Below are 22,609 nucleotides of genomic sequence, written 5' to 3' on the forward strand. Positions count from 1 at the left end.
ATTTAATAATATTTATCAAAACAAAAGAAAAAAAAATTATAATATAAAATATTAACAACAAAGTTAGAAAAGACAATTAATTTCGCATATATTAATTTTTTTCAAAGATAAGTTATTTGCAAAATATCCAATTACTCTTTCAATAGCAGACGAGTGATATAGAATTGGGTTCATTTCTGAACACTTATGCATTCTCCTATTACTCACTGTGATGAAGGATAGGATGGATTTTCTAATAAAGAGGATTAGTTTGCGTCAGAAATGAAATCAGAAACAAAAGCAAGGATTTTAAATGGCCAAAATATGGAGAATATGTTTAAATAGGAATTTCACTCTCCTCCGCCTCCTTCTTAGAAATAACAAACCCATTTCAATTAAATAGCATCAATTAGCAACTAAGCCCGTGCTAACGAGTTATATATAGAAGAAGTTGATTAATTTAACGAAGATATTATAAGTAGAAAAGAGGGTATTAAAAATGAAGAATTCAATTTAATAAGAAATATAAATCAGGATTTAAAAGGAGTTCAATTAGATTTTGGAAAAGCTGACTAATATTTTAATGCAGAAAGAAACTAAGAAAGTGTTAGATAAATTTCTAAGAATCAATTTGATTTGTTGGATATTAAGTCGAAGAGTTAAAGCGAAAACTTCTAAGAAAAATCAATGTAGAAAGAAAAAGAGATGAATAATAATTAGCATGATGATTTAAAGGCAAAATATTTGCTAGAAGTTGAAGGTGTAGAAAATGATGCAAAAGAAATTAAGGATGATAAAATATTTTAAAATTAAAATTTGATAAAATTTGAAAATGAAACTGATATGTAAGAGTATAAATAGAATAAGTAGAAGAGTATAGATGACTCCCTTGTTCGTATTTACCAAATTTGGTGTGGGAACAATAGATTTTTTTGGGATGGCCGTCTGATGATGGGTCCAAAGACAGACAATCTTTAATATACGCTAACATGGAGTTTGATAGTAGGCATATCATGTGCTTTCTTTATTTTAGCTGCTCCCTATGTTTGGATAAATTTTGGGCCTCCTCTTATTATCATTGATATCATTTTGTTTGTAACTACCATATCTCTCTTTTCACTGACTACTTTCACTGAACCTGGAATTATTCCACGAAAAAAGTTACTGGAAATATTTCCAGACAATAGAGTTTACCAGAACTTCATTCAAAAAGAAGAATAAGAACAAGAACTTAATAAAAAAACTACATTTCAAGCAAACAAAAAAAATTCAAGAGAGCTTATTAACTTTGATATATTTCCAAATCAAATGAATCACGTTATTAGTCAAAGAAATAAAAATCATTCAAGTTATGATATAGCTGATGGTTAGATTCTAGATGAAGATAAAAATAAAAAAGCCTCTGTATTTTAAGTTTATAAAAATAAAGGTGAAGAAGCAGCATAAATTTAGTAAGCTGAAATTTAGCAAATATGTAATCTTGATATTGAAGATAAGGGAGTAAAACAAGAACAAAATAAGGAAATTTAAATAACAAATAATTAAAATTCTGGTTTTCAATCTTAAATAAATAATTTGTGTGAATCAGAAGGAGTGGCGAGATAATCCGAAATCGATATAGCTTCTACATAACCTCCACCCCAAATACAAAAAAAATCTTAACATTTAAATTAATAAATTAATATTTATTCTGAAATTGTTAATATGGAATAGGAAAATCACAATGTTCCTGAAATAAATTTAAATAAATTGAATAATCAATAAGAAAATCCAGATATTCTTAATTCAAAGTCTAAAAATTAACTACAATAGCAGCTCCCTGATGAAAAGCAATAAAAATCAATTAAACCAAATAAAAAGTAAAAAAGAAAATTTTGTAAAACCTGTAAAATATACCGGCCAGAGAGAGCTTCTCATTGCAAAGACTGTGGCAATTGTGTAGAAGTCTTTGACCATCATTGTCCCTTTGTAAATAATTGCATAGGTAAAAAAATTTTCTGAATACATTTGCTATAAAATTTTTTTAAATTCATTTTTATAATAGATAGATAATAAAGTTTTAATAATTTATAATATTTTAATGGTTCAAAAACATAATTAAACACAAAATTTTAAATGAAATTTTTGGTTTTTAAAACAATTTTAAAACTTGTAAAATAAAAAAATTATTTGACAAAATACAGAAATAAATCGATAAAAAAAGAGTATTTTTGCTTAATCTAGAATAAACATTTTGTTTGGAAAATTAGAAAAATACAAAGAAAATTTAATTTTTAGTTTAGAGAATAAAATCTGAATTATTTTGAAGGAAGAAATAAATTTTAAATGAATTTAAATTATTTCTAAATTTGCTTAGATTTTTTATTTTAAAATGTTTTATTTAAAAAATTGTAAAAAATGAACAAGGACAAATTTAAACTTCAAAATTTTTGAAGCTAATAATTAAAATGTGTAAATCTCATTGTAAATAAATAAATAATTAATAATTTTTGAGGTTACTAAAAATTATATGACCCTGCAACTGTAATAAATTTATCATTACATTTTAATGAGTGGTGGAAAAAAACTATTACTATTTTAATTAATATAAAAGCTAATTCATTTTATTAATAGGTAGAAGAAATTATAGGTATTTCGTTGGGTTCCTTATATCATTAGTTTTGCTTAGTATCGGTGAAATATCAGGCTTCCTAATCATGCTTTTTTCAAATTTTAAAAGTGGGATCAGTGAAGGAAGCGTCGACGAATCAATTTGTAATTTAAAATTTAAATTTTAAATATCATTCTAACTAAAATTTAATTTGTACCTAAAATTTAATTTATAAAATTAAAATAACATTTTATATAAAAACTAGTAATTAAAAATTCTACACTTTTGTTCATTTTGCTCTGCTTTTTGGGTATTCCCACAATTATACTCACTTGTCCTGTGCTCGGTTTATGCACTTTTCATGTGTTTCTTTTAAGTAAATAAAACATTTTCTTTTTTTATTTGATTTTCATAAATATAAATTAGAAGAATAAAATATTCAAGTTCAATTTAAAAGATTTTTATAGAATGAAGCAAATAAAAAATAAATTAAAACTTTCGATAATCTTCTAATTAAATTTCTGATGATTTTGATAAATTCTGAAAAACTTAATTATAAATTTTAAATTTAATTAAAGTAAAAGGGAAGACTACAAAAGAGAGACTTGGTCGTAATTAAGAGAATAACTTGCAAAATACATAAATTTCAAATCGAAATTAGCCAGTTTGGTGTGGGACAGCAAAATCTCTTTTTGATCCTCGGCTGATTCTAGATCAGCACAATTTATCAATCTACAGGGCTAAAGAGCTCTAATACCAACTAGCCAAACTCAAAAAAAAAGACAATAAAGAAGTTTAACAAGAAATTTTAAAAAATATCTACAGCTAAGAAAAAGATGAGCAAAACATTTAGGATTTACATGATAACTAGCAACTTCAAACTGGAGATATCTAAAATCTAAATGGAGTTAATTAAATTTAACTCGTTAATCCTATTTTGGAAAGCAACACTCTTCCGATAATCACCCAATTCACACAAGGTCAACTTCAATCAAATAAAAACCTCAATAAAAATTTTTAAACAATCAACGAACCTAAATTACCCGAGAGCATATTTGAAATGACCGAGTTCGAAATAAAAAGCAATGATCAACAAAGGGAGGCTTTTGATAAATAAAACAATCAAGCTGTAAACAATAGCTATCCCTACTGCAATATCTAAATTTATCATAACCCATAATAATTTGAGGATATTTTAGCAGCATCTTCCTAAAAAAAAAAATAAAATGCCTCAATGAATCTAAATAAAAACTAAGTTTATGAAAAAATCACATTTAGCCATAAAATTAGACCTGATCATAACAACAGCAATTATCAGCCCTTAATACCTAAAAAATCTCAATTCATCTCTCACAACTCTTTCCTCTATTAAAATAAGCCGCAGCTAGATTCCGTTGACATTTAATTTGTTGTCTAAAAGAAGCACTTTTATACAACTCCAGGTCCTCAATAAATTCATTGTCTATTTATAAAATAGTAAGAAAAACTTCTTTCAAAAAAAAACCAAAATGCTGAGCAACTTCAATCAAAGAACGAAAAAAACCAATTTACATTACAAGCATAATAACAGCAGCTATTAATTTCAAATAATTTATATTTTAAATCTCATACTACAAACACTCTAAACAATTAATAAATGTGTATAAACAATTCCTGAGTAATTTCTGAAAAAATGGATAATAATTAATTAATTAACTAATTCAAAACTAAATAAATAAATAAATACTTATTTAACATATATAAATGAACCAATAAATAAATAAATAATTTTTAAATAAAGCTATAAAATAAAATAGTTAATAACAATTTAAGAACCTTACTCTAATTTATTTATAAAAATATGTAATAATAATAAAGCTTCTTGTAAATGGTAATTAAATTCTCTGTTATAATTATAGCTTAATAAATATATAATTTAATAAATTAATCATATTTTGATGTATTTATTTGTCATCTCTAAATTAATCATTAATTAATCAAAACAAATCATCTCATATATTATTTCATTCAATCTTTTTATTTTAGTCTTGCAATAATTTAAATAAAAAAAATATTTCTCATAACAAAATTTTAAAGATTATTTAATTTCATGCTTTGAAAATTACTTTATTTCAAAATGCAATTTTAAAATTATTGAAAAAATTTTGATTGCTTGAAGTGAATTTAAATTTTTAATCTAATGAATTATAAATTAAAAATAATATATTAGGATATTAGGTATTTCCTATTTTTAAAGTCTCATTTTTAATTTTATTTTTGATGTAAAAAGAAAATACTTAATTTTATTTAGAATTTCACTTTTTCAATTTACATAATTGTTGAAAAAGCAATAAACCTATTTTTTATTTTATTTGATAAAATAAAATTCTTTAAATTAAAGTTTAAGTTAGAAATTTATTATGGTAATTATACCTTAATTGACTATAAAATGAGCCAACCACTTTATTTTTGATGTAAAAAGAAACTATTTAAGTATATTTAGAATTTTACTTAGATATTAGTTGAAAAAGCAATAAACTTATTGTTTATTTTATTTGAGATAATAAAATTCTTTAAATTAAAGTCTAAATTAGAAATTTTTTATGGTAATTAATATTTTTACCTTAAATGACTATAAAATGAACGAATCACTTTATTTTTTAATTTAATAAATGATAAAAAATTAATTTTAAATTAAACCAAATAATTTAAACCTTATTTTAAAATAGAGTTTAGGTTTTCCATTTTATTCTGTTATAATTTAAATCAATATTTTAAAATTAGTATTTAAGAATTGTTTTAAAATTTTTTGTTTATGGTTAATATGACAATAATTTAACTTAAAATATATTTATTTATTTATTTATTTTTTTATGAGTGCCTGATAACTTATTACTTTGTGATTTTTAGAAATATTTGTTAATGTATTTTGATTTCATCAAACATCATACATGCTCTAACTCATTATTAACTATTCTTTTATTATTTATCTTAAATTACATTACAAAAATCTAAGAAAAATATCTTTTACAGATTTTAGATAATAATTTAATTAATAAATAGCAAGTCAATCATATTTATATTTTTATGAGATTTTAGTTTTGCGGAGGATTAAGCATTCCTGAATGGTTCTTAGCAGAATCATCCAACTTAGCAAAAATAGTATGATAAACATTTAAGATTTCTCCAATAATTTAACTAAATTATTAATAGACAGCTATTAAGTTGAAGTTAGTTTTGAATGCATTGATTTAACATTACTTAGAAGATGCTGATAATGTAATTTAGAATTTAAGCAGGCTTTTATAAAATTATTTTTATTTTTATTATAAAGTCAGATTAATTAGTTAAAACACTAGAAAACTCTGGATTCAGTAAAACCATTTTATTATTATTTTAAAGAGTTTTAGATTGCTAATACTTGTTTAATTAAAATTAGATTCATAAGAAATTAATGCAATTATTGCTTCTTTGGAATTCATAATTAAAAATTCAGTATGCTATGACATAGATGAAAATGTTCTTAGCAAGGAGTTAATAGATTTGGGTTTCCCTAAAGGTAAATTGAATTTGCATCAATCTAAAATATTAATATTTATTGCTATTAAATAGAAAATGTTGAAATGATTATTAAAACTTTTAGAACATATAAAGAAAAACTAAAATTAAAAGAATTAAAATCTACACTAAGAAGTAATAAAAATAATAATCATTTAATCAAATATTAATTCTATTTTTAAAAATAATAGTTTCAAATGTCCAGGACTTAAAATATAGTGTTAATAAATTCATTTTATCAAAAGAAAAGTAATTTGTTGAAAAAGAAAACAGAACAAATGAATCCCTCTTTTCAAACATATAAATCAAATATAATGATTAACCATAAAGATAATCAAAAACAGTAGAATTCGTTGCATTCCCTTCTAAATTAGAAGAATTAATTTTTGAATTAGAAAAAGCATAATAAATATTAAATAAATATTGATGTAAAATATTACCTTTTGTATGCAGTAAATTCTCTTATAATTGATATTTAGTATTAAATTTACATATTAAAAAGAGTAAAACTAAATAAATATATAAAAATTATAATAAGTACAGTGTTTAAAAAAGAGGGTGATATTTTTTTCCAAAATGTCTAAGTAATAAATAGATAAATGTAATAAACCAAAAAATAAAATAAAAATTTTTAATAATATAAAATAAATACCTCTCATTTATTATAATATTTTTGTTTTAATTTTTTAAAAAACTTATTTGTATTTAATACTTTGTAGTTATATATTTCTTTTTTTAAAGATTTTATCATAGCTTTTATTTTATTTATAATTTAAATGTGTAAAAATGAAATTAAAATTTTATAAAATAGAAAATATTTTTTGTGAAACAAAAAGAGTAAATTTTATTTATTTATTTATTTGCTAATAATACATTTTTATTTATTTATTTATTTAAGAATTAAATATTAAGTTTTTTAGTTATTTTATGACGAAATAAATAATCAGGAGTTGTTTACTTTATCAATTTTATTTGGTAAAAGTTCACACATTTCATTACATATTTTAAGCTCTTATGAAAATATTCCATCTAAGGCACCGAATTTAATTACTTCTTCGTTAATGTACTTTGATATCCATTTATAAGTATTAAGAGATTTAGTGAGCATTTCAACCTTATCTTTCTTTTCAGCTCTGTATAACTTGGAATATATTTTTGCATTGTTAAACTTAGCATTAACAATGGAGTGGTAATAGCTGGTGTCTTTCTATGCATCTTTATCATCCAGTAAAATTTAAGCTATTTATTCGAATAAAGTTATAGCTTTTTCGCCTTGACTATTCATTTCTTTTATTTTGCTTTGTTTAGGAGGCTTATTTGTATTTAAAAATAGTTCGTTGAAGTTAATGTTAAACATATCATGATAAATTTCAGATAGTTCAACTAGAATCTTTTACCAGGTTTCAATATAGGCTTTAGGGTTAAGCTCTTTGTAGATAGGTTCAAGCAATTAGGCTCTCTTATCGAGCATGGCTATGACTAACTAAAAGTTATCTTCTAATTCGATAAGCTATTTGTAAAGAGAGCTTTGGCCATCAATAATTTAAATATGCTCAGTTACAAATCCATCTAATCTAAAATACTCAAGTGCTCTTTTAAATTAGGTATTTGATTAACGGAAAATACTCTTTATTTCTTCCATATCTTTAGCTACCTTTAAGTTAGGGAATGGTACTGTTTTTACTGACTCGAAGAAAAGATTTTTGTTGTTAATAATCTTAGCAAAATTTTACATTTCTTATTCTTTGTTATCACTTTTAAGTGCTTTCACATTATAAGTCATGTAATCAAGCATCATATGTCCAAGACTCATTTAGAAAGTAGCTCTTAATTTTCTTTTTTTTCCTTCAGGAATTATAGACTCGCCAACCAGAAGAAGATATTAAGCTTAAGCGAAATTTCCTATTCCTTGATAATATTCTGCTAAACTGATGCAATTAACACAAAAATCTTTCAATTCATATGTACTTGTTGCGTGCTAACGTTTCATAGTCTCACCACAATATTATGCAGCTTATTCACGACGCCCTAATTTAGTGTAGGCTTGAGCTAAATAAAATAATGTATGAGTGTAAAGAGATTCTGTCTTAGTAGGACATACTCCTCCTTCATAAACATATGAAAAGCGCTAAGTTTCGCTATCTTTAAATTATGAAGTAATATTCACAATAGTCTTTGGTTTCTTACCATCTAATTCTTAACAATCGAGTGAAGCAAGTAAGTTTGTATAAAGTTCTTTGCTTTTACCTAAAAATGCCAACCCCATTTCATTTTCATCTCTATTTATGCACAAAAGACCATAGATATTGTACAACTCTTGTAAATAGTTAAAATATTGGCGCATATCTTCATATTAAAGCTACTAAAACAACTCTAATGCCTACCTATAAAAACCCTCTGCTAAACCGTTTTCTTCAGTTTCTGAGAAGTTTTCACCTAATTTCATCTTGATAATTGCTTGGCATATTTTTTTATATTCTGCTCTAAATTCATTATCGCTATCAAAAAAGTGATGCTTTAAAAGATTTTATAAAATCTCACGAGCCTTGTACTTGTTATCGTAAGGAGCTGTTTCCGGAGAAGGTAAGTTGAAGAAGTAATCAGCTTCTTCTAACTTTTACTAAAATTCAATTTTCAAAAACTATTCTTCAGTGTTCATATTAGTTTTTACTTCCTTACTTACTTACTTATTTACTTTTTTCTAAAATAAATATAAAATTTTTGTAGAATATCTTATTTATTTTTTGTAATTTAAAAAAATCAAAAATTTATTTATTTGCAATATTTTACTATTTATTCTTCTCTTAAATGATATTTTGAATTATTCTTATCAATTTTTATTCAAATTATTCTTTTTTTCTATAAGAAAATCTTTATTTTTAAATGAACTTTCTTGATACTTTAAATTATTTTATTTTCATAAAAAAATTAAATATTTTTATTTTCACATTTATTTCAAATTTAATAAAAAAACTTACTAAATTTATTATCTCTCTTAATAAATTTAATTTTTTTAAATTTAATATAAATTCTATTTATTTATATTTACAATTACGTAAATTAAATATCAAAATATAATACACCAAATTTCTCTTAGTTAAAAGGTCTAATAATACAAAATAATTGTTTATTTCTAAAAATTAAAAGCTATATTTTCAATAATAATTATTTTAAATTTCTTCTTATACAAGAGAACTGACAGTATATTTAATTTTTTTTTTTTCTAAGATAAAATAAATAAATAAATTATATGGTTTAGGTAATAAAACATTACAAATCTGTTAATAAACAATATAAAAATAAAATACTTAAAAGTTTGACTATTTTTAAATAATATTTATTTATTAAATTAAATATTTAATTTCAAGAGTTATTAGTAATTTTTGGAGTAGAAAGAATTTAATTTAGTAAATTGTATTGCTATTGTTAAGGTTATAGTAGTTATTAATATTTTTTAACTTTTAAAGGAGAATCTTATTGAAATTTATAAATTGCAGGTTGTTCTAAAGTTTGTTTTTTGTTATTGTAGGGTGCTATGTTTTTAAGTATTTTTTTATTTTAATGAAATGTTTTATAAAATATATTTTAGCTGCTGCTTCCATTTGTTTATTATTTTTATCTAAATTATCTCTCTGACGAAATTGCTCTATTATTTAAGTCAGACAAATTATTTACGGATTTTATAGAAATAATTTAATTCATCTCATGAGCAGAGGAGTTGTTTTTGTAAATGAAGGATTTTTATTTATTCTGAGATAGAGTTAATTAATTTTATTCTTTGGATAATTGCTTATCAATTAAAGATGTTTCTTTTTCTAAATCTTCTCCAAATTCACTTTTTATATTTTTAGGTTTAAAGTATGAAGATAATTGCATTTTATATTATTTTTATTTCTAATTTTAAGGAGATAATGTTTAAGAGAGAGATTAATTATTTTAATTATTAAAATCAATTATTTAATTTTTAGAGTATTGCTATTAATCACTATTCTGGGTGCTAAGTGGTTATACCCAATAAGGGAGTTAGTTTTAATCTTCAACGAAATTTTTTGGTTAAAAATAATTTGTTGCCATTGAGTGTCTTGTGGATTATGAAAATTGAAACTTAAGAGGTGAGTCTTTATTTTCATGAAGTCTTAGATGTTGCTTTTTTTATAATTTTTTACCTTATTTTTCAAAAAGAATTTCAGCATTCTTTAGAGGTATACTACTAAACTAGGACTTATTGTCTAAGTTTTGTTAGGATTTTAAATTTGTAGAAGAGCTCATATTAAATAGAGATGCTTAGCTAGCTTTTTTGCTTTAAATTAATTTTGGAGTATTGAGATTTGATGTGCTTGTCCTGGAATTATCAGAAGATTCATGCTGAATATCAAGCTTTAAAATGTTTTTTAGTTTCTTTTAGTACTTTTTGCTACCCTCTTCTGTTAGACTATTATTATAATGATCTTCTATGCTCTTCATTAAATTTACATCTTCAATTAAATCAGTGTCTTTTTTTGGACTTTTTGAACTTTATTTTTTTAAATTTGGAATATCATTTTATGATTATTAATGTTATTAATGTTATTTAAATTGTTAAAGCTTGTCCAATAGCTCTGATTTAAAATTATCATTTTCTTTTTATTACTTGCTAATCCAATTTTTGCTATCCTAAGATTTTAAGCTGACACTGCTTTAAATTCTTTAAATAGAATTAAAAAAGTTGTTTTTAGCTTATTCATCAGGTAGGCTAAATTACTAGATACTTTTTAGGTGTTAAAAATCCTCTTTAATTACAGGTTTTTATTATTATTTTATATTATTCAGATTTTATTTGGCATCTAAACATGCTAAACTCTTAATCTTATGAATAGAAGACTAATTTTCTACTTAGAAATTATCAGTTTAGCTCATATGTCTGCATGTTTAGATATGATTTAGTGTTGCTTATGTCTAAACTCTTAATTTTGATAAAGAAGATATTGTCTTCCTGTTAATTGTATCTGGTTATTACTAAGGTTACATTTGTTATTATTTCATCCAATCTTCGCTTTAACTTATGTCATACATGCTTCCAGCATACATAAATTTTTCATAAGGAAGGCGATACTGCTTACTTAAGGCAATAGCTGTTTTTTTTCTGATGCTATTTTTTAATTCAGTGTAAGAATTCAGCTCTACTCTCAATAATTTTTATTTTTTAGATTTATTTTCACTTTATTATGGACCTTCTTCTCCTTCTCCATATTTAAACCATTTATTCATAAACTATTCCTTTGAGTTTTTAGTGATATGAGCAGTTACTTCATTGATTTTCTTATCTTCCACAGGAGCAAAATTATTTATTTACTGAGAACTGTTTATATTTAACTTTTCTTGTGAAGAAGGTTATGTGATTTATTATTGTGAGTTTTATGATTTTAATTATGAATTTTCTTCATGATTAGCTAAATCATTTATTGATGCCAAATTTAGTAGACTTGTTTAACTCTAATTATTCTAAAATTTTAAATTAGTGTTGCTCAAAATATTAATTGAAGATTTAGACTTCGGTTTATATTTCTAAACTTGTTATAGCTACTTTAATTTGGAAGACTTTTAGGCTGATAAAATTCCTACTTCATCATCATCATTTTTATCAGTTTAACTCTGAATAACATCATCTAAAACATCAATTGAGTAATTTAGCTCTTTATTTTTTATTTTCTCACAAACATCTACTTCATGAATTTTTAACGCGCTTGTCATAAACCTATAAGTTTGGTATTTGTGTAGCTAATTTTTAATCCCTTCTATTCTCTTTTTTAGCTATTCCTTTTTCATTTTAATATAATTTTAAAACTATTGCATATATTCCTCTTCACATAAAACTTTATTTTCTAAATCAGTCCTGTTAATAATCATTAACTCTCCTCCATCTAAGCTTGAACAAAAAGCACTAGTGCAGCGTGAATCTCCTTATATCAATTCAATTTCACCAAAAAGTTCACCTTTACCTAAAACACTTATCTTTTATTTTCATTTAAAAAAAATAAATTATAAATATATTTAATAGAAAATAATTGAATTACTTTAATATCTAAATTTTTTTACTCTCCACCTGTCAAATATTAGTTTTTTTTTTCATGAGTCTTCATAACATGTTGAATAGTTTTATATATCTGTATTTTTAATAAGTTTTATATAAATATTTGATATTATTTCTACTTTTTTTTTATAAAAATCTTAAAAATAATTTATTTTTAAGATTAAATACTGAAGTAATAAAATTATTACAGTAAACTCTCCACTTTTGATTACAAAGCAAGAGTTGGAGTTTTGTCCTTCTAAGTAAACAGGTTGACCTTTTTAGTACTATACATAAAACGCATTCATATGAAGATGCTTAATAGTGTTTTTTGGCAATCTACTAAACAAAGGAGAATTAGCTAAGAATCTCATTTAAATATTTAGTTTTTCTTCTTCCTTTTCTTTGAGTGCTAAGTTAAAAATTTTTTTATCAATGACACCAAAATGACAATCTTCCTTGCATATAATAGTAGCTAATCTTTTACTATTTTTAAGAAGGGCTAGCTCTCCAAATGAATCTCCCATTCTTAATTCCTTTACCATTTGTAAAGGATCTGGCTCATGTGCTTTATTTTAGTTATTTTATTCCTAAAATAATTCTAACCTTTTTTGTTTAGGCATGCGAATATAAACACCTACCTTTCCTGATAATATGATATAGAACTTGGTACCAAAATCATCTATAAAAATATTATATTTAAAATTTATGAGCAACTAAAAATAATAAAAGCTTAAACATTTAATGTTTAAACATAATTTAAGCAATCATTACCTATGTTGAATAGAGTTTAATCTTTTGATTGATATTCATACTTCATATACATACAACAAAGCCTCTAAAGCTCATCATCTCCATCTTCTTCCTTGTATTATTTGAATAGACCTATATGATTTGTCTCTTGCTACAAGAAACTTATCTATACTTCGGCTCTAAGGGATGAAGGAGTTTTTAAAATTTCAATAATTTACTAATTATAATCATAACTAAAATAAGCAAAATGATACAAAATAACTTTCATCATATTTGATGAAAAACATTTATTTTCAAAGAAAAAACATATGAAATTACATTCAGTCTATCCTATTATACACTCATTTTATAAAAATTCGAAAGTTGTTCTTATATAAATTTTAGCTCACCACAATGCTTTGAATCCTTTTACCAAAGAGTTTAATTTACTGTTAGTTTTTGAGCAAATTTGTTATATTAAATTTTTATCAAATAAATGTGATTAATAAAAACTCCTATCTTAATATTTTTAGTAATATTTTATGGTTTTGCTTGATTACTAATTAATTGATATTGATTTCTGAATATTATCTCACTGAATTTTGTGATGAAAATATGACTTTTTACAAACAAATTTAGTTACTATTTGAATTGATTTAAAAGTAAAGTAATTAATTACAACAATACCATAATCAAAAAATCCTTAATAGCATCCATGCACCTAAAGATTTTTGTAGCTAATTGATCAAAAATACAAAATATTACTAGTTTTATAGCAAAATCTACTAAAAAATCTTATTAGTGTTGATAAAAAAATATTCAAAAAGTTTAAATTATTCACACTCGTTATTTTTAATAAATATTATACTCTAAAAACATATGTTTTGAACATATTTTTACTTATTTTTTAATACAAATTTTTTTTAACGCATATTTTTTTTTAATGGTGAAAGTATTATTTCATCATAGCTCTTAAATTTATAATTTTCTTATCTAAAAGTTTTAAAAAAGTTTATTTAATTTGAATTGTGTTAGATTTTTTTACTGTATTTATTGAGTTTTTAGCTATAAATATAAAAGAAAGATATGTATACATTTTGTATTCATTTTTAGTCTAGTAAATTTCTGATACCCACAATCATAATATTTAGCTTTTATTAAACTAATTAAAAATCTTGATAATAACTGTAATCTTTTAATATTATCAAATATATTCAAATTAATTCATAACTGAGATAATTCAAATGTATTTTAAAGAATTATCATTATTTAATTACTTATCTAATTAGTTAAAATCCAAAATTAATACCTGCCATTTAAAAGTAACAATTCGAACATTAAAATCACTTTCGATTTTATTGAATTTTATTAATCAATAAATATCCTAAAAAAATATTCTTAAAATCTTGAATTTATTAAAATTTTAAAAATCAAAAACATTTTTATCTGTAGTATGATTAAATATTTTATTTCATATGTTACAATATATTTTCTCAATAAAAAACTAAAAAATATAAAATTTTAAAATTAAATAAAATTAAAACTAACAAATAAATTTGATAGAAAATTATTTTGATTAATTTACAGATAAGGTGTTGTTGATTTTCAATTATTTTCTTAAAAAGTTATTTTCTCTAATTTAATTTTTTATTATTTATTGCTTTTCTAAAATTTTTAAATTTATTTTTTATTTTATAGTCTTAATAAATATTTAATTATTTTATAATTATTTTTGCTTATTTTATGAGTATTATAGCCACTCTCTATATTTGAAAGTTAAAATAGTTTCATATTAAATTATATTAAATTGAAATTTCAAATTGATTCATAATAAAACAATATTCAATAATTTTTACTTTTATTTAAAATAATTAAATTATTTTTATAAATATTTTCTATTGATCGAAATGCTTTCTTTTTATTTATTAAAAAATCATACTATATTAAATTCAGTATTAATAAAATAGCTTTTTCTTTCAGTGTTTCTGATTTGGAAAAGATAGGTATATGAATTTAAAAATTTAAATACATCAAAATAAATGGAGATTGTTTTATTATTTTTATTTTAATTATATTGGTTAATTTGCATTTTAGACGTATTTGATTTTAATAATTTTCTTAAATATAAATGTTGGTTAAATTTATTTATTCAGTTTTTATTTGTTTTTTTATGTAGCAGTATAATAGATATTTTCTATTTTTGTAAACTTATATTTTAATACTAAATTAAAGTTTTAGCTCATTCTAATACAATATTCTTTACTTTCATAATAAATATGAAGTAATTACTTTTATTTAAGGTGATGTGATTATCAATATTAAGTATTAACAATACATTAATACATTTTATCACTATTTATAAAAAAATTACATTTAATAAAATTTGATATTTATAAGATTAGTTTTTTCTGAATGATCATAATTTAGAGGACTAAATCATTCCAAATAAAAATAATCTTAAAATGGAATAAATAAGAAGGTATCTTAATTTATAAGTCAAAATAAATAGTTTTTGTATTGGTTATTGCTATTTTAAATTTCTACCATAAACTCTTATTTTTGTTCAAATTTAATAATTGAGTTATAAGTAAATTGACTATGTAAATTTTATTTACTTTGAAAATAATTATTATTTGATTTATTTCTACTGATTTGTAAATAATTCAATTCTTATAGTAAACAAAACAGCAAATTAAGAAAATAAAGAATTGTTGTCAAAACAATATTCTTGACTTTTTGAAAAATGAGAACAAAAATTTAGCTAAATACTTTGAATGAATCATCTTTTTTATTTTTAATAATAAACTTGTTTTTTATCAAAATCTCCCATGGTAAAATATTTAAAATCTTTCAACTTAAATAATACATATTTTGAAATAACTTATATAAAAATTAGGATTGGAGGTATTATATGATGTTAATTTTACTCAACAAAGTATTGATTGTAATGGTTTATTTTCAAGTGGATGGAGTACTGTAGGCACTTCATTTATTAATGGGAGTTAATGCTCATTACAATGCACTAGGTCTGATACAAATGGTAATATTTCGCTTTTAAGTTTAAATCCTGCATCTTATCCAAGCGGATTCAAATTAGAACAGTAAATTACACAACCTTATTCAATCATAGGAGCTGATATAGTTTATTCTTTAGACTAAAGTCAAATGTAAATAAGTATGATAGATGGGGTAAATATTATATAAAGTTAGACTATTAGTTCGACTAGAGAAATAGGATAATTTGGAATTAATTACTCAGTAAATTGCCCTTCATACGATACAAACAGAAAAACTTATATTACATCCCTTCTTTATAAGTAGAAATTAAGCTCAAATAGTATTATTTTGTAATTTTAGTAATAGTAACTAAGCTCAACGTAAAGTTAAAATTTGATGGGAATAGCTTAAATAAGACTATGGGCAAACTGTGTATAAAACTGCTAAGTATGTACTGATAGTACTAACTGCTAAAAATGTTTTCCTGGTTTTTAAGTAACTTCTCTGCCAAGCGGATAGAGAGTATGTGAGTAAACATTCAATGCATGCTAGGCAAGTTGTGATACTTGTAATAATTCTATAGATAATTCTGTTTCTATTTGCAACATTTGTATATATGGATATATGATGAATGGCAGTAATGTATGTGTACCACTTAAAACATGTCCTATAAGTAAAATTTTCAAATAATATTTTAAATATTTTTTATAGTAGATAATTTTAATTTCATTTACTTAAATTAGATTAATATTTTAGCTATGCTTCAAATTCTTGTGTAAACTATACAAATAAATGCTACATTTAAACTTCTTATAAAACCAATTAATGGGCGTCTTGCGACGGTTAAGTAGACCCAGGTGTTTATCGATGCGGATTAACTACAAGTATTCTTATTTATGATTGGTAAAATTACAAATTAGCTAAATGCGGATGCCCAGATAGCTATTGTACAGCTTGCTTAAACAGTTCAAATAAATGTTATTAATGTTAACCTGGTTATTCTATTACTGGGTCTCAGACTTAGTGCACTTATACTGGTAGTTGTCCTGCAAATTACTATTTTGAGCCAAATTCCTAAACTTGTCAACCTATTTGTTCTACTAATTGTGATTATTGTACTTTAACCTCATGTATTTACTGTAAAAGAGATTAAAACTATTATATAACTTCAAGCAATTACAAAAATTGTGCAGTTTGTAGTATACAAAATTGTAATAAATGTAATGGATCAGGTAAAATTTATAAATTTCATTTCAATTAAAAACCTAATTTCCTTTCAAAGAACTTTAATTAATTTTAAGAAATTGAATTTTAGTGAATAAGAGATATATATGACAAAAAAAAAACCCAAATAATTTAATTGGAAATTTTATTTTACCTCTTTTTGATAATTTATTAAACCAGTATAATGTATTCAATTTTTTTATGATATTCTTAACTTTATTTACATATATCAAATAGCTTTTAATTATTTTCATAATTACTTATTTACTGGGTATATATTTCATATTTTAAAATGAATTTTGTTGCCACATGTTTATTCATACTTTGAAAATAAATATATTAAGCTGAGATGATTATTCATTTTCATATTTTATGATTTTTTATTTTCAAAATAATTTGCTCTTATGAAAAAATTGACAATTTCATGAATATTTTAAAGATTTAATTGTTTATGATAAAAAAAATATTTTTGAATCAACTCATATATTTATTCTTTATTAAAGCAATATGATTTATCATTATTACTTGATATAAAATTATATGTACTATTTAAAATATTAATAATTTTATAAATAGGTTAATGTTCATAATGTATTTAAGGATACTATCTATCAATCGATTATTTAAAATGTGAGACTTGTTAAGTTAGCAATTGTGCTAAGTGTTCTGTATTTAGCAATATTTGTTTGACTTGTAATCTAAACTATAGTCTTGCTAATAATTAATGCTTATGCAAATAAAATAATAGCTGTTAAATATGTGATAGTACTGATGGTAGTCTTTGCTTAACATGCTTTTAAGGATATACTTATAATAGTATTCAAAAAACATGTAGTTGCTCATTATTAGGTTGCACGTAATGCAAACCATAAGATGGAACAAAGTGCTAAGCTAATTCTTGTTAAATTGGATATACTTATGACTCTATATCTTAGACCTGCATCTGTGGGGTTTAAAACTGTGCCACTTGTAATCCAACAAATGGTTAAATATGTGATGGATGCATTGCTGGGTACTAAGCAGTTGGTAAATCTTAATGCTAATGCAATTTATCAAATTGTGCTTCTTGCAATCCTTTAAACGGAAATGAATGCTCTGTATGCAAAAATGGTTACTCATTAAACTCAACAACAAAAATTTGTTAATCTAATATTCCTTATTGTCAAACAAATAATCAAATAGATGTATCTAAATGTGATGTTTGTTAATAATATTATACTTAAAACTAAAGTTAAACCAAGTGTATACCAATCATATCAAATTGCCTATATATTGATTCAAACAATAACTGTACTTAATGTGCTTAAAACTATCTTTTATAGGATAATACTTGCACTTGTAATGTATAATATTGCTAGTAATGTGATCCCAACGATGGTAGTTAGTGTATTACTTGTAATTCATTTTATAATAAAAGCTAAACAAATTAGTAATGTATTTCTTCAATTAGTAGTTGCGAACTAATTAACTCAAGCGGGGTCTGTAGTTAATGTGTAAATGGATACTAATTAGATTTAACTAATAACTAATGTATCTGTACTGTAAATAATTGCAATTAATGCAATGCTTAGGATGGAACAAAGTGTGATTAATGCAATTCTAATTATTTAAAACTTTTCAATAACACTAAGTGTTTAAAGTCTATTTAAAATTGTTTAGATTATAATTCTGATGGCTCATGCAAAACTTGTGTTTAGGATTACTTATATAATCCAATAGATAATACATGCAATTGTGCTATTTAAAATTGTTAAAGCTGCAATATGTAGTCAGGATCGATTTGCGATTCTTGCTATTCTTTTTATAATTTAGATATGATTAATAAAAATTTATGCGCTCCTTCTATCTAAAACTGTTAAGCTATAAACTCAAGTGGTATTTGCACTTAATGCGCTTAAGGATTTAATTATGATTCCATAAATAATACTTGTAATTGCTCAGTTTAAAATTGCTTATAATGTAGTGCATAAATTGGAACTATTTGCTAGATATGCTCTTCTGGGTATTTGCCTAATTCTACTAACACTATTTGCTAGCTTTAAACATAAAATTGTTTAGAATTTAATAAATCAAATAACTAATGTATTAAATGCTAATAAGGATACACTTTCGATTAAATCAATAATATTTGTATTTGCTCTGCTTAAAATTGTATTTAATGCTCTCTGAGTGATGGTTCTTAATGTATTAATTGTTAAAAAAACTATTTGAGTATTAATAACCAATGTATTTGCTAAGCAAAAAATTGCTCTCAGTGTAGTGTTGGAGATGGACTTTTATGTAGTCAGTGTTAAAGTAACTTTTTTCTTTATCCTAAAGATAGTTAATGCTATTAAAATTGCTAACAAAATTAAATATTTAATCCATTGCTTCTAAAATGTGAGTAATGCTAAATTAGCAATTGTTTAAAATGTAAGGATTTTGATAGTTCACACTGTTTATAGTGCAATGATGGATATAATTTAGATAACCCATAAAAATGCAGTTTGATTGAAGTGTGTTAAGTCTTAAAATGCAAATAATGTTCTTAGACAGATTTAACCAAATGCTCTATTTGCTAAGACAACTATGTGTTAGACAATAATTAGCAATGCAACAATCAGTTTACAAACTCTTTTAGGCTTTCATAAAATTTGTTAGACTCAGGATACTTAATTTACATTAATTTTAATAGTTAAATTGCTTTATCAAATTTATCTATTGATTAATTAATAAGCATTCAAATTAATAATTTTAATAATTTTTAAGTGACTTCATACTAACTTGTTAATAACTAACAAATCAAAGCTACCTTATAGGTCACTAGCAATTGCAAATAAAACACTTTAACTGTATCAATAATAGATAATAATTTTGCATAAATCAATAACTTACTGAATAGGTAAGATAGTATTCTTTTAAGCGATTTTGTTATTTTAAGTAGCCAGTAAAGATAATAGGCACAAGCTATAAAAGATACAGCTAATACAATACAGTCATCATTACTATCATCTATTTTACCAATAGCTATTCTCGGAAATTTTTATGTGCTGTTTAATATGATTGACCATACTACATTTTTATATTTTCTTCTGTTTGTGAATGTAAGACACCCTTAAAACATCCTTAACTTTTGTTCAATATTTTAAAACTTTTAGATGGCTTTTATACCTAATGTATTTAATGTCTATCTTATGGACTAAGGCTACTCATAAAATTATACACCTAAAAAATTCTTAGAATAATAATGTGACGCATATTTTCTGAATGAGGCTGGGTAAAGCATATTTATCATTTCATGCATTATGTTTATTTATTTTTGCTTGAAAATTCTCTATCTTTTTGACACACCATTTAAGTCTTATATTGAAAAAAAAATTCAAAGTGGATGGGAGTATTGTGGATTCATAGATTTATTTGCTTTTGTTCAAGTTTATGTTTTTTTAGGAGTACTATTATAATTTTTTAGTTTTGAATTTGTAGAATCACTCAATTTTCTCAATTATAGCTTATTTTCAGTAGGGTTAATTGGATCTTTCCTCATACCAATGTGTATTTTTCTCTTTCTGCATAAATGCAAAGATCTTACTACTCCTCAAGTATAATAATAATTCTCATCAATAGTAGGAGGTTTACGAATCGCAAGTCCTTAAGAAATAAAAGAAGCAAATATAACATCCAAAAGAGTTTATTATTAACTTCATTACATTAAGTATAATTACATTTTCTTAACTATTAGAAAACTACTATTTTGCATCTTGCTTGTTTTTATGCATGACTATCCCTATGTATAGATTCCCTTGATAGTTATGTAAAATCTTATTTTATCTTTCTATTATTTATACTTATGGCCTCACGATAAGGGCTATGAAAATATAAGGAATGCTATAAGTGAATATTTGCTAATTGGAATGGAATTAATTTTAGTGATTCTTGTAAAAGATGATTAAGATTAAAATGAAAGTTAAAGATTTTTTTATGGTTGGATTTTTATTTCCTTAGCGATTACTCTTATGTCTATCCACTTTATTTCAGTAATTATAGATTTTGTAAAGCTAATTTTTAGATTACTTTCATTTGTCATCCTATTTATCAAAAGTACAGTTTAGTTTTTAATAAGGTACTATAAATAAAGTAAAGTAAAAAATGATAACGCCTCTGTCAAAAATTAGAAATAAGATCTTAGAAATTCAAAATTATTTATTAGTGCTCATCTAAAAACTATTGCCTAAAGTTTAGATTAAACTTTTACTTCATCCACCAAAAAAGTTTTATTTGAGAGAAATTAAGTAAAAAATCATAGTATCTTAAAAAATAAAAAGCTTAAGCATATTTTAGCTTCTGTTAACGTAGTTGTTCCCTCAGAACATTAAATTGTAAGATTTTCTTCTAGAAAGGGATCTTAAAACAATTCTTTTGAACATCAAAAAGATGACAGCACTTCGAACTTTTATAATTCAGGAGTCTTTTGTTCTTCAACAAGAAGTGTTGCTTAATAAAAGCTAGTAGCATTTTAAAATAATGAAAATAAAGATGAAAATTAAAATTAAAAGTCAACATTTTTTCAAATGTAATCTCCTCCAGCAGCTAATATGAGCAGCTTTGAATTTAATCCATTTACTAAAAGCTTGATAGATTAATAGCTTAGTATTAGAGGAAACTCTACATTTTAAAAATCCAGCAAATTTAATTCCCCAAATAGTTCATTTTAAGAAGAAAATGACTAGTCTATTAACTAATGAATGGTGCAATTATTTAAAATCTTAAATAATTTTTTATAGAATAGAAATTAAAAAATAAATTTATAAATTTAAAGATTTAATCCAAAATTTTTAATTAATAAAATATACATCACTAGTATGAATTTATATATTGGAATATTAACAATATTAGATAGCTAAATTATTCAAATTTTTTATTAAAATTATCACAAATTCATTTGTTTCCATCGATATTTCAGGAATTTTCATTTAATATGATTCAGTCAGGTATTTATGACCATTAAAAATATTAGAAAATAAATTAGATTATTTATTTAATTTCTTTTATTTTAAAATTACTAGTGAAGAATATTTATATGAATAACCGATATATTTAAGCTAAGATACTAATTTAATTAACTTTAAGGAATTAATCTTTAGTTATATCAATTTATATTTATAATTAGTCAAAAATTCTAACCTGTAAAAGAAGAAAAATAAATATGGTCGTATGAAATTTAAAGTGTTAACAAAAAGAAAATTATCAAACAATAAAAACTTAAAAAAGTAGAACTATTTCAAAGTTACAAAAAGAATATAAAATCAATATTTTTGTTTGTATTGAAAATAAATTTTAGAATTTAGGTATTTTATAAAATTTGAAATAAAAAAAAATTAATATTTCTGAAAGTATTAAACAAAATTGATAATCAATTAGAAACTAATTATATTCATTAAAATTTCATTTTAATTAGGAAAGTTTAAAAAAAATACTATTAAATTTGATAATATTTAAAATATCATACATTTTTGGGGTTGGGG

At 22.9% G+C, this 22,609-nt stretch overlaps 5 protein-coding genes across 5 annotated transcripts; 3 read left to right on the forward strand and 2 right to left on the reverse strand. All coding sequences in view use genetic code 6, as the record gives it.

Annotated features, from left to right (window-relative positions):
• Positions 1-186: 186 nt before the first annotated feature.
• Positions 187-4,226, forward strand: TTHERM_01169490 (DHHC zinc finger protein; the record flags this gene model as incomplete). Its single annotated transcript, XM_001030044.1, has 4 exons — positions 187-1,963; positions 2,593-2,733; positions 2,835-2,945; positions 3,148-4,226. 4 exons carry the CDS (start codon positions 187-189, stop codon positions 4,224-4,226), a joined length of 3,108 nt encoding a protein of 1,035 aa, XP_001030044.1.
• Positions 4,227-5,635: 1,409 nt separating this feature from the next.
• TTHERM_01169500 (HCaRG protein) lies at positions 5,636-6,533 on the forward strand (the record flags this gene model as incomplete). The annotated part of the gene is made up of 6 exons (XM_001030045.3): positions 5,636-5,710; positions 5,762-5,827; positions 5,883-5,922; positions 5,988-6,107; positions 6,161-6,241; positions 6,298-6,533. 6 exons carry the CDS (start codon positions 5,636-5,638, stop codon positions 6,531-6,533), a joined length of 618 nt encoding a protein of 205 aa, XP_001030045.3.
• Positions 6,534-7,049: 516 nt separating this feature from the next.
• On the reverse strand, positions 7,050-8,765 carry TTHERM_001169509 (cyclic nucleotide-binding domain protein; the record flags this gene model as incomplete). The annotated part of the gene is made up of 1 exon (XM_012797835.1): positions 7,050-8,765. One exon carries the CDS (start codon positions 8,763-8,765, stop codon positions 7,050-7,052), a length of 1,716 nt encoding a protein of 571 aa, XP_012653289.1.
• A 704-nt stretch (positions 8,766-9,469) lies between these two features.
• On the reverse strand, positions 9,470-13,400 carry TTHERM_01169510 (cyclic nucleotide-binding domain protein; the record flags this gene model as incomplete). Its single annotated transcript, XM_001030046.2, has 5 exons — positions 13,227-13,400; positions 12,930-13,125; positions 12,365-12,837; positions 12,160-12,249; positions 9,470-12,097 (listed from the first exon to the last, which is right to left on the reverse strand). The coding sequence occupies exons 1-5, from the start codon at positions 13,251-13,253 to the stop codon at positions 9,470-9,472; spliced, it is 3,414 nt and encodes a 1,137-aa protein (XP_001030046.2). The 5' UTR covers positions 13,254-13,400.
• A 2,230-nt stretch (positions 13,401-15,630) lies between these two features.
• TTHERM_01169520 (hypothetical protein) lies at positions 15,631-21,829 on the forward strand (the record flags this gene model as incomplete). Its single annotated transcript, XM_001030047.2, has 4 exons — positions 15,631-15,718; positions 15,784-16,557; positions 16,628-17,116; positions 17,685-21,829. The coding sequence occupies 4 exons, from the start codon at positions 15,631-15,633 to the stop codon at positions 21,827-21,829; spliced, it is 5,496 nt and encodes a 1,831-aa protein (XP_001030047.2).
• Between the last annotated feature and the right edge of the window lie 780 nt (positions 21,830-22,609).

The sequence above is a fragment of the Tetrahymena thermophila genome (assembly GCF_000189635.1).
Source record: "Tetrahymena thermophila SB210 genomic scaffold scf_8254632, whole genome shotgun sequence".
NCBI lineage: Eukaryota > Ciliophora > Oligohymenophorea > Hymenostomatida > Tetrahymenidae > Tetrahymena > Tetrahymena thermophila.